The sequence below is a fragment of the Nestor notabilis genome, unplaced genomic scaffold (genome assembly GCF_000696875.1).
Source record: "Nestor notabilis isolate BGI_N333 unplaced genomic scaffold, ASM69687v1 scaffold4914, whole genome shotgun sequence".
NCBI classification, from domain to species: Eukaryota; Metazoa; Chordata; class Aves; order Psittaciformes; family Psittacidae; genus Nestor; species Nestor notabilis.
Window position 1 is genome coordinate 43080 of NW_009925030.1, and position 12866 is coordinate 55945.

General features: G+C 37.5%; 1 protein-coding gene across 1 annotated transcript in view; it reads right to left on the reverse strand.

Moving 5' to 3' along the window:
- TESK2 (testis-specific kinase 2) overlaps positions 1-12866 on the reverse strand; it is a 70837-nt gene that overhangs the window by 39635 nt on the left and 18336 nt on the right. The window contains exons 2-3 of the mRNA XM_010012854.1: positions 11328-11449; positions 1712-1760 (exon numbers count right to left, since the gene is read on the reverse strand). Of these exons, the coding sequence (XP_010011156.1) occupies positions 1712-1760; positions 11328-11449 (171 nt within the window). The remainder of the gene's footprint in view (positions 1-1711; positions 1761-11327; positions 11450-12866) is intronic.

The following is a 12866-nucleotide window of genomic DNA, read 5'->3' on the forward strand; positions in this document are numbered from 1 at the left end:
TGCAATAACCTTCTTCATTCTAAAGCTTTTCCTCTTTGGTCTCAAGATGCTTCAGGAATCTCTTCTGTTACTCTGAATTATATCTATAAAAAGTTATTCTTTGAAGTCTTTCTTATTTTCTTGCCAAGAACTCAAAAATAGCTGAACAAAGCAAGCAGCTACAAAATTAGCTCTCCGTAAGGAAGCATCTGTGCTGGTTTCGTTTTCTTGGCTTTCTGGGTGGGGAGGGACATAAAAAAAATGGAAAAAACTGGGATGAAGCAGAAAAAAACCCAACCAAACAAACAAAAAAGCAAACCCAAAAACCACACTGAGGAAGATCTGCCAAGACACAGTACAATGACGTGTTATGAAGTTCCATCTCTTCTAGGACATGCTTAGTGAAAGGGCCTGAAACCTCCCAGCTTTAATTGATCAGAGGTCCAAAAGGAATTGGCAATAACATTATCAAAGCCTGTCTCAACGCCTTGATCAGCCATCTAATGCCAAATCTTAGAAACATTTCCTCTCCCAAGCACAGCCGCAGGGAGGGAGTCTGGAGGGGTATCAAATAAACGGTCCTTCTCATATCAAAGGCTCTCTCAATATTTGCAGTATCTTGAAATTTCTAAAGGGTCTTTACTTTTGCTCTTACACTAGAAATATGGCCACTGTGAACTAGTGTGCATCACTCTAATAGTAGCTAGAACTAAAATTGCAGAATTGTCACCCCAGATGGTGAAGGATTTCACCACCCACATATGTGCATCTTTGCCTTGGAGTGGCATATGAGAGTTACAGAAAGTGATGGCCATACGCATCCGGATAACTGGCATATAGCTACCCAATCTTCTCATTTTACAGTAGTTCTTGGCAAGCATACTGGGAACCTGGTTTAATTGCAAATTAACAACATACTTGTCTTTGGGGGTGGGGTGGGAAAGGGTTAATCTTTTAATTAAGCAGTTCCTGCAAAACAGAATTAAATATGAAACATTAACTTTACAAAACATGAGTTTCCTCTCAATCTGTACCCAAGCTAAACCAGCAGGAAAAATATTTTATTGATTTTTGACTCAAAACAGGCAATGCTATTCCTAACAAGAGCAGACTCCCTTCTCGGTTTTTTCCTGAGCAGTTTACAGGGTGATTAAACATACAACCCAGTAAAACTTGGTGGGAAGACTCACACGAACGGAAACTTCAGTTTCTCATTTGATACCTACTGGCCAGGATATGTGGGCAATGGAATAATTTCTTTTTATGGGACTCAGATTAAGCTGCAAACTTGATGTTATTCCAAATAAGAAAGTAGCAGGGAATGAATACACCAATACCACCCAGCTGAAAAGTCCCAGATTTACCTGTGAAACATACACACAAATGGAATATAAGATTTAAATACAAAGCAATATCACTGGAACAGCCATGTTTAGGGGCAGCTCAACAGTAATCCAGATCTCTCATTTTAAATAGTATCGGTGAAATTTTATGTTCCCATGTGATACTTTTTTCCTAATAAGTGCTTCTGAAGAGACAAGACATACAAGGGCTATGAGAGACAGTACAGTTCTGAGGCCTGATTCTCCAGTCTTCCCACTGCATAGCAAGTAGCATGTGATTAACTCACAAGTCACCATAAAAGAAACCATCACTCAAGGTGAACAGCAGTTGCAGAATCTGGCCTGAGAACTGTTTCATATTCTGGAAGTAGATCATGAAATAGTCTTACCTCAGTAAGTGCGTGCAGCTGTCCTTGATGCACACAGACACCCATAAACCTACAAGAAACAAGAAAAGAAAAGTGGTTTGGGCTTTTTTCCCCCCCTCTTTTTTTTCTTTCTTTAAAGAAACTGAGATAATAAGTAGTGCTGGATATGCCATGAAAGAAAGAGAGAGAAAGAAAAAAAAAAATCAGCCCCACAGATACTGTATACATCAAGACATTATTTAAGTATCTCAGCACAAAACAAAAGTCATTTGTGTACACTACAATATAATTTGAATTAGCAGTTCCAAGAGAGGACAGGAGACATTTCAAACTCAAGATGGAAAGTTACTAATTTGACAGTAAGCAAAGGCCAGCATACAATGATTTATACAGAGAGGAACAGTCTCAGAGTTCTGTTTTAAGGAAGTTTAAGCCAAGTAATCCACTGTTGGTCTGCATAAGTAGAAAATTACTTCCCTTTGCATTTTGCTGCTTAAGCATAAAGATGTTGCTTCCTATCCCATTCCTAACCACTCAGGAATATGAGGGCACATACATGCAGTATGCCTCCCCAACCCCCCACTTCCAACATTTGAATCAAAGCTAGTTTCAATAGTATCCAGTGTACACACACTCCACAAAAGCTACCTACACTGCACAAGGTTCAGACTCCTGCTGTTAATGGTAATGACTGTCACCCTTGATTCTTCTGGAAAAGCTACAGAGAATACATCATACATTTGATTTCATTTCAGGAACAACTGAGAGCTCATTTGTACCACCATACAAGCTGAACTTTAAGTGACAAAATGCAAATTATTATTAACAGTAAACATCTCCCATAAGAGAGTTCAGTAAAACTTAAATTATATGCACTTGAGAGCACAGTTAAAGTATTGGGTCTTTTCAGATTAACTAATTTTCAGTTTTATCATTTAGATTCCAGTGTCAAGAAGCAAAACACACTGTCTGTCATTTCCACAATGTTCAGAAATTTCCATTTTGCAAGCAAGTAGTAGAAATGCATGATTTCATTAAGTGTGACAGGAGAATCTTGTGGAGAGGAGTTTGAAAGAAAAGAACCTTTTAAATCCTCAAATACTTCTGAATTTAAACCCAAACTGATGCAAGACACATGTAGTACTAGTTCAGCTAAGCTGCTTTTGAGGAAATGAATGATCCTCACTGTTCTCTTGTCTAACAGCTGACTGGTAAATTACAAGCAACCAAAGAACAATAATATAGGTAAGGTCCTTTGCATAAGCTGAGCTGTGGAAATCTGTTTTTATAACCAAATAAGAAGTAGGACTTGTACTTGAGTGTCTGTTGCCTGTACCCGCTCTACTATCTTCCCCAGACTAAATATGCAAATTTTAGTTGGAGAGGCAGTGAAAATATTTGTTTAATGAAGAGCAATAGGGCATGACCAGGTATCCAGGGGAAAGAGAAGAAAGGTTCCTTTAGATATAGCATCTACTCAAAACATTGCTGTTTCTGAGTTTCACTTCATCCAGCAACTGCGTATGAACAATTCTGTAAACAAGTTGACAAAGACTAAGAAATCCAGACTCTTCAAGAGCAGAAATCTGTTCCTTCCCTAATGAACTCTGAAAGTCTGCAAAGCTATCACACATGGTCTTAATAGCTTTATTCACAAGTAAGCCTGGGGGAAAAAAAGGTTTTTTTTTTCCTTTAGGTATGAGTTTCACTTAGACATTTTTTGAAAGTATTATTTTCTCTTTAAAGAGACATGTGAAAGCACAAGGTTAACCCAGTACTGCAGTGTTTCCATTGAACAAAAACTTAGGCTAAGTAATTAAAATGAATGTTTTCATCTCTAGACCTACTCTTTCTTCGTAACGGTGTATCACATTACTTTCAAATCAGGAATTCATTGTATTTGACCTAATTCTAAAATATGAATACAGTTATGAATTTAAGAAATTTAACCTTGCCAAAATTTTGATGTCTCATTTTTACCAAGCAGGAAAATCATCACTGTCACACAAAGACTGGTAAAACTTAATTTTTTCTGCCAACTCTGAATGGAAACATATTCATTACATATGCTTCAGGCAGAAAAGACACACTGGCTCAGGTTACCAAGAGTAAGGGTTCAAAAATTCTTAAAGGTTTAGGGTTTCTACAGGGAAACAGACATACATTTCTAACTTTAAATCAGAAATTAAAAACAAAGCTCAATATCACGATCTCGTGGAAAAAAGCTGGACATAAAGATGCATTTAAAAACCCCACATATTTAGAAGTTATTACCCAGGAAAAGAGAAACCAGATACACTGATAAAGGCAAAATTAATGAGTTTACAAGCAACATATTGAAACAATTTAAACTTTGTGTCAAGAATCTCTGTTTTCAGACTCTGGAAAATAGATTGCTAGAATAGACCTCTAGTGATCCAAATTCCTGGAAAACTTCACTGCTATATCAAGCAATAATAAGCCACTGGTTAAGCCAAGAACTGCTACAAAACATTGTTGGAAAGGATTTTCACTAAATGATAATACACGCAGCTGCTACCAGGAAATACAATTTAACGTAAGATTTCAGTTTCTGAGATTGCCGCAGATGAGATTCCAAGTTCTGTGGATAGGAAGCTGACCTGCTGGTCCTGTAGAACTGAGATGATTCCTGTTGGCTAGACACACCGACTCCAGAGCCAAAATGTGCTTGTAGGTGAACTTCAGCAGAATGCCTTGTCAGCCAAAGGTTACACTTCCTATAAGTATTTCTAGCTGGAAGAAGCTTCAGTGAGCCAGTCATCCATAAAACAGGAGACCATTATGCAGATTTAAGGAAGTTTATTTTCAAGACAGTGTATCTGGCCTTATCAGGAAAGCTGAAGCACTTCAAAAAATCAGAACTACTGGTTGGAAAAATTTCCCCAGAAGCTGCAAATATGGAGGATGCTCTTTGAGTTCACCTTTCTAAATACAGTGCAGCACATTCCCACCACAAAATGCTTTCTAACGTATGTCAGCAATGTTCAGAAGTCTTTCCATAAACCAGGTCATTCCTGGTTTACCTGCTCTCCTAGACAAGAGCAAGGTCTGGAATACCTTCCCTCCCAGACAAGAGCAAGAGAAGGTACCCTGGATATTTCCTAGTGCATTACAGCTGTTACCAAACTGCTTTCAGTTCAGGTAACAGCATTTTCAGACTGCTTTTCAGTCAGACTGACAGAGAGAAAACTCTAGACAGGAAAGGGAAGACTAAAAACTGTAGCCTCAGTCCGCAATCTCTGCCCCCTTGATAAATCAAGCAAAACTAATATCCAGATTATACAGCCACTGTGGACACCTAGACATTGAACACATGCTTCCCATTAAAAGAACTTCACTGGAACATGTTCCTGTCGTGTGGCTAAACCTGGGGCAGCTACAGTCAAACATAATAAATTCTTGTCCTCTGAAATCTACTACTTGCATGAGAAAATTCAGCAATTTGATTATAGCATTAAACATAAGAAACAAACCAAACACACCAAAGCAGAAGTCTCTCATATGAGCTGAGTAACACAAAGAGAAGGTCAAAAGGCACACGCTTATTTCATTGCACTGATGGTTAGAAAAGGAAGAGGGTAAGAATACTAAGTCTGCACTAAGACCCTCAAAGTTTTAGGCACCACGCTAGATTAAAAAAAGTATTTTAAATTTTCTACATTTGCATTTTGATGCTACACAGAGGCAAACATCTAATCCATCCTTTCTGTAACATATACACAACACATATAACCTCTCCTTGCTGTCTTGTGCTCAGCATTTCTAAAATACTCCTTTTTGACTAACCACATTACACATAGAATTAAAAGTAGTTTTCTGTTACATCACTGTTCAATACAGGACAAAGGATGTTAAAAGACAAAAGCCATCCTTCCAACTACTGTTACAAAGTCCCTCACAAGTAATTTCACAAAAAGGAAGGATTCAAAAGGAGAAAACTGCACAAAAACCCCCCACCAACCTAGTATTGTGTTCCTAGGGTGCCAGATTTGTCTGAAAGGAGATGAAATCCAGTTCTCCTTGAAAGAAGTCCACGCAATATGCACGCTGCTTATTTGTGTGTGCGCACACAAGAAGGTGGATTTAATCATGAGTCAATCTGCCTGCATGCTCATTGCCAAACACACAGCAATACCTCCAAGCGCTCCCACGGGAGCACTTAAGACATGAGCTAAGGTTTTTTGTGTACCGAATGTTTTAAATGAAGTCCCCAAGGTACAGATCAAATGAAGAAATACTTTTTCATGCAAACACTAGTGATATTAAAGACTGAAAATCTATCTCAAAATTGAAGATACACTAATTTAAGAGACAGCAGAGATGGAGAATCTGTGAAAATGAGAAAAACACACCTGTAAGACATTACCCCAATGAAAAGGTATCAGGTCTCTCAGACTGTGGCCCTAAGGCTCCCATCCTAGGATACAAGGACAGAGATTTATTGAGTCCTTTCCAGCCCCATTTTCTTACTTTGATTTGGGTAAAATCCAGTGACTACAGCAGGACATCAGCATTCAGGGAAGCAGCAAAGCAGTAAACGTTGTAAGCACACACTAGACCTTTCATAACCTTGGTACCAGACCTAACCCAAGCCTTAAACAGCACTACACTTTAAATGGGACACAAATAAGGAAGTGAAGAAATGCTCCAAACCTGTTTTCCCCAACCCCAGCAATTACAGTCTTGCTCTGTACCAACCAACCTGTACTAAAACAGCTACAGTAAACATCTCATGGTACAAATCAGAGCCCCACCTTGCTTTTCCATTCCTGCCCTCACCATCTTTTTTGAGGGGAGATGTGACAAAACCAGCACATCCCACACTCAGGGCAAGGAGAAGTGTAGATCAGAGGCAGAAAAGCCTTTTAGCCCTCCATGTTTAGCTTGTATGCCAGAGTGACATGGAGATAGGAGATGAGGTTGATGGTAGAAATGGAGCAGAACACTCCAGGAGCACCACTAGTCTGCCTTTGCCCTGTTCATTCCTAAAATGTCCCTAAGCTGGTCCCTGGGGAAAAAAACCAAAGCAAAACAAAAAAAACCCAGCTCTTTCATAGTTTCTTATGACCACCAGACAGAGACTGAACAAATAGTCGTTACATTACAGTTAACATCTACTCCGAGTCTGGAATCACACCTGCTAATTGAAATAGGAAGCCAGAGGGAGACAAACAAAAAACCTCTAAACCCCTTTACTTTTTACCATCATGGCATTGAGCTGCAAGAGACGGAGTCTTCTATTCCAACATCTACTTAACAGACTGACAAGGTGGTTTCATTTTTGCCAAAATAATCCCCCTAATAAAGAGCAGTTTCTCATTTTCTTGATAGATATATGCATATATTTGATCGCTAGAATCCTTAGGATGTATGGGAATGGAATACTTACTGGGGACTTGGCAAGTGAAAACTAAACTCTTCACTTAGATCAGTCTTCTGATCAAGACAGATCTACATCGCTGCCAGGAGTAATTTAAGCACAGAAATACTGAAATGAGTAGGGATAGTTAAAGTCAGCATTTCACTCCATGCCCAGAAACACAAGTTATTTTAAAGCCTAAATAACCAGATTGATACTTCAGGTATTAGAAAAAGAGAAACTGAAACACACTGACACAGCTCCATCTCCTAAAGTAGTATAAATGTGTCACTAACACAGACCTGCCTCTAGGTAATCTTTACCAAGCCAAAAAATGTAAGTAAGTCAGCAGCTACTGACAAACTCACATTCCAGAATGGTGATTGCAAGCTGGATAAAAGCTTCAAATATCATCTGTATTTGAATGTGAAAATCAGTTGATATGGACAGCACAGAAACAAAAGCAGTTTTAAATAGCCAGCAACATTTATTCTTCAGTCAGTGCAATCAATGGCAAAAATATAAGAATCTTTGCAATAACATCTTGAAGTTAAGCACGGGCACATTGGAATTGATGGCTTGCAAAAAATTGCTATGCATTTTGCAGCACTGGCAAAGGGATGGGTTTTTTAATCATCCAAAGGATAATGATGATCTTTGACCACCAAATACACTACTAGGAAGAGAAATCTCTTCTTTCTTCCGTATCACTTAGCTCATATAAAGTAAGCGAGACTTCTAGGACAAAAACACTGATTCAGTTGCAAATTTTAGGTGCCAAATCATCAGGATGTTCAAAAACATAGGTACATACCCACATTAAGGACGATTTCAGTATACTAAGAGAATTCAGCATCATTGCTGAATCTGACATTCGCTTTCTAAAACATTAACTGACTGAACTGCACGTGTTAAAATAGGTTAAGAGCAGATTTTGGATACCATAAACCCAGTATCTGTGCAGTTTTCTAATTTTACAAGCCATTTGGTATCAGAGCACCTGTTACAATTAACCACTACACAACATGATCTCAACATTTCAGCCTAAGAATCCAGTAGCATCCTTACTGGCAGACAACAGATCAGCACTAAGGCAAGTAACTTGTTTACAGCGTAAGTTAACAGTAGGTAGTCTCAGAACTTTACAAGATGAAGAAGCATAGATATATATACTATATAAAATCAGAGTAGACCTTCAAGACATGTGGAGGAGATCCAGTGATCAATAAACAATATAAACTTGATGCTAGTGACAAAATGGCTTGGAACATAGAGGAAGAACTTCAAAGGACAGAAATTAAGTGAAGAAAATAACATTGAACAGCCAACTGAGGTAGCTTATAGTCCCTGGAAAGGGGAAGTTACACATTAGAATTTCTTGGAAGAGGATCATTCCCTTTAAATACTAATACAGGCTTAAAATTTCCAAAAATAATCCCAGAAAATGTTTCAGTAGAACACTTTCCCAGTGACCTTTCAGCAATGCTACTGCAGCTGCTCTTATTTGACAACATGAATTTTTCACCTTTCACTACTATACCATAAAAGCTAATTATTATCTAATATTATTTTTAATGTGTTTCTGAAGTGGGAAAGAAACCATAAGCTAATTTACAACAGTAGTAGAAGCACCTATGATTTATTGGTTTCTGAAACAGAAATACAGATTTTTGCATGCATGTTTGTGTATGTGTATATATATATGTGTATGTATATGTATATGTATATATATACATACACAGACCTACATATATATATATACACACACAGAGAGGTATGTATATATACATACACATATGTATATAAGTGTGCATATATCCACATATATATATAAACAGGCGTATATACACACACACATATAACATATGTACATACCTGTATATACACTTGTATATTAAATGTTACCTGCCTGTGTGTAACATTTAAAAAGGGCAAAATCTTCTCCCAGATATAAAGGGACTGGAAACACTGCAGCTGAGCGTTTTAAACGAAAAATAAAATGACAACTAACACACAAAACCAGCAAGTTACCTGCTACAGAAGAAAAATAATAGTTTTTACTGTGTATTATTATTTAATAAAAGAATAAACTAAAACCAAATAGGGTTTTTTCACTTGCATTTTCTATAGGAATGTCCTTGCTCCCTGCAGCAAGGGTACTTACCTAATACATAAGAAAAAGCCAGTATTTTTTTGCCAGAGAACCAACTCTCTTTGAAGAAGCCTCAAATCAAACAACCCATAAAGCAATTTTATTCTTCAAAACAAATTATTCAAAGATAAACCATTTCTATTTAAGTCCTTTATTTCTGATGTATTCTCTTATAACTGCTTAGTTGAGCACATGGGAGGGAAAATTAAAAAAGATTTCTCTATCAATCCTGTGTAATAACTGTGAAACCAAATGGAATTCCTTTTCTGCTTCATGCATAAATCAACACATTATTGTTCTTTCTTCAGGACCATCTGTGCAACACCACTGACTTCAAATTATTCATAGACTTCAAGGCCAGAGGGGACCGGTATATATATCATCGATATGATCTCTTAGACATCATAAGACATTTAAATTTCAGCAATTACTCAGAACTGAGCACAACTACTTTTGTTCTCAGCAACACTTGTGTAACTCCATTCAAGGCAGGGCAGGGTTACATTAAGCTGCGACTGGATTCTTTTTGCCTGTCAAACAATCCCTTTCCTACATTCCCTCACCCCAGCCCAAATGAAATACTTTATTTTGAAGAGAGTTGTAAAGCTAGATGGTTTTTCTTTAAGTAAGGTTTACAAACCACACGAAGTTGGTAATGAAACTGATGTCATGTAGTGACTTCATGATTCTGACAATGCCAATCCCAGAAAGTTATTATTTCTACAAACCTTACTAAGAAAGCAGATGTATCAGTTCCCCATGATCATATGCTGCTTATCTAAGGATTCTGAGGGAAAGAAGTGGTGGATAGCTATAGGAAACAACTAATGATCCTGAAACCTAAAATGCCAGATACCTGACATCATTTAAAAAAAAATAAAAAAAAAAAAAAAAAAAAAAAACCAAAACCAACAACCCCAAAACAATCAGAAGAGCCAGAGAAGCTGCTGGGATCTCACCTCACCTTGGAAAAGAGAAAACAGACTAAGAATTTTGATTAGGAGCAGACTACTACAACACTTGAATAAATATACTGTGATAAAACCAATACAGTTTACCATGAGTAAAAGTTATCCAAGTTCACAGGCTTTAAGAAAAAAAGAAAATAACAGGAAATAGGCATGAGGTAATGGATTGCTCCCTACAGATAATCCAAGTGCTTCCAATAGGTCTCCTCATAAATACTGAGAGAAACAAAGAAGGTAATATTGTCACACATCAGCTAACAAAGACTGAGCCAGGATTTCAAGGATCAGAAAAGTTGGAAATAAAGGATTTCAGGAATCAGTACTATGTCTGTGCTATTTAACAGACTGGTGAAGAATAAGAAATTCAGTTACTTAAAGTTCACTGCGTCCCCAAAACTTTTCAGAAAGAGCTGTACTCCCTGAGACTATCAAAATGGAGCTGGTTATTTGGTGCACTGTCATCACACCTTAACTTCTTAATATTATGGCTTCAGCTAATGATATTCACTGCTTGTCACATGATAATAAGAAAGCAACCACAACTGAAAAGATTCACCAAATAACAAGATACACATTGAAACATTTGGATGTGCATCCAGTAATCTACTGAGAAACAAGAACTACTTTTTTTTCTTTCAAGAGCAGATAAATCAAATCAGTTCACCTCTACCTTCTTTTCTCGAGTCCCTCTTATCCCACCTTACAATACTATAATAAGAAAATGCTAAAAAGTAGAAATTGAACAAAGATATGAGGAAGCTATGGTACTTTGCACTGTTAATCTGCAAGATCAGTAATCACGGATTATTTGAGTAGTAGATCTGCAATACTTTAAATTCAGGAAAAGAAGCAAAATTTTACTCTTCATATTTTAATGATTCATTTGAAATTTATAAGGTGAAAACTTGTTTTTCTCTGAAATAAGTTACTCATTACTGGTAAACTCCAGATACCAAAATCACATGGCTTTTCAATTTGCTCTTTTCTTCTTCCTCCCCTTCTTCCATTAAGTTAGAAGCTGATCCTAACACATTCACAAAAAATACAGCTATAACAAAAATAAGTAAGTAAAAATTAGAAACAGGACAGCTCTAAAGGCAACCTGTCTCTATACGATTCAGGAAAAAGCCAGTGTACCTTAAGATGTTCGGATGTGAAAGTCTATTCATAAGTTGAACCTCTTTCAGCATGTTTGCTCTGTTGCTGTTCAGTGTGTTCATCTTCAAAGCCATTACCTGGTCTGAAGTTCTGTGCCTTACCTATAGGATGCAAACAAACAATAGTAAGGATATGAAATGCGAGACTGAAAAAACAGTAATATTGTAGTACAACTTAAAGAGATCCTTCATGACAAATGACTTAATCTATATTCTGATTTCTGTAGACTTTATCATACAGATGACTTTCTATAAGCATACTATCCAAATGTATTTTACTCTTCTCTTGCAACCAGTGATGATAGAAAGCTTGAGAAGATAGAAAGGAAAAAAAAAACCCAAAACCCACACACAACAAAACAAACAGCTTCTTAGAAGCAGACATTTATTTGTCCAGGGAGAGAAAGTTTCCTACTCTAAGACCTATGAAACTCACCTTCATTCCACCTATATCCCTCTTCTTTCCCACCTGCAGTGTTCAGTGTCATTGTTCCACAGCCCATGTTATGAGAGGACCTGCTGGTTACAGCTACAGGGCACATTTCAGAGGTGTTCAATGTTCATTTCTGAACCAAGACTACATACCAGATTATACATTCAGTCGACAAAAAACATTCATAGCAACCCCTGCTGCAAAGAAGGAACGTTACTGGAAACAGTACCACCTAGTCTAAGAGGTTAGTAGTGGTTGCAGAGTGTCCACATGAAAAACAGGATTTCCTCTAGCAACTGCACAGAACCAGCACACCATTCAGAGTTACCTTCCCCAGTCAGAAATATATGATTGAGGCTACTTTTAACCTGATACTCCCAAACTAGCCCGTCTGTCATCAGCAATCATACCAGTATGATGTAGATGTGTGCTGCTATTAGAAAGGAGCAGTCACTGTAGTGTAAGGCTTGCCAATCATTTGAATCTCCTTGCAGCTGGGCATTCCCACATCCATACTGGTAGCATTCACGGAAATTGTGTTCCCACTACTTTCTTCCTACATTGGTAGCTGCAGCTCCTATCTGTGTACCTCTCAAAGCACTGAACTGCCACCATGGCAAATTAATTCATGGGATTTATTTATATAAATAAATTATAAACTAATTTATGGAAATTAGTTTAGAAAAGTCTGTTACGCAAGAATTTAAGACTCTCATTAGCTTTCTAATTTGAAACAGAAATCTACGCTATGCTGTAGGTACATACGAACTACCTACACTTCGAACAACGGCAACCTGCCTCCTTTTATTCCAAGAGACATTGCTCTTCTTTTCCAACAAAAAGCTTTTTTAGCTGTGATATGTGAGCAACAGAAAGAACAGTTGAACTCAGGATAAGCAGATGCAAGAAGAAAGCTGGGTATGTTTTTTGGAGGAGAGTCCCACTGGTAAGTCAGAGGCAGCAACCCATTTTCAAGTTTTATTTGCACACCATACATGTGCAAACTGGGGTGTATTTCGGCTAAACATTCTCACCTAGAGACAAAGCACCATGAATTCAGCACAGAGATGTGCTGGGAGGAAAGAG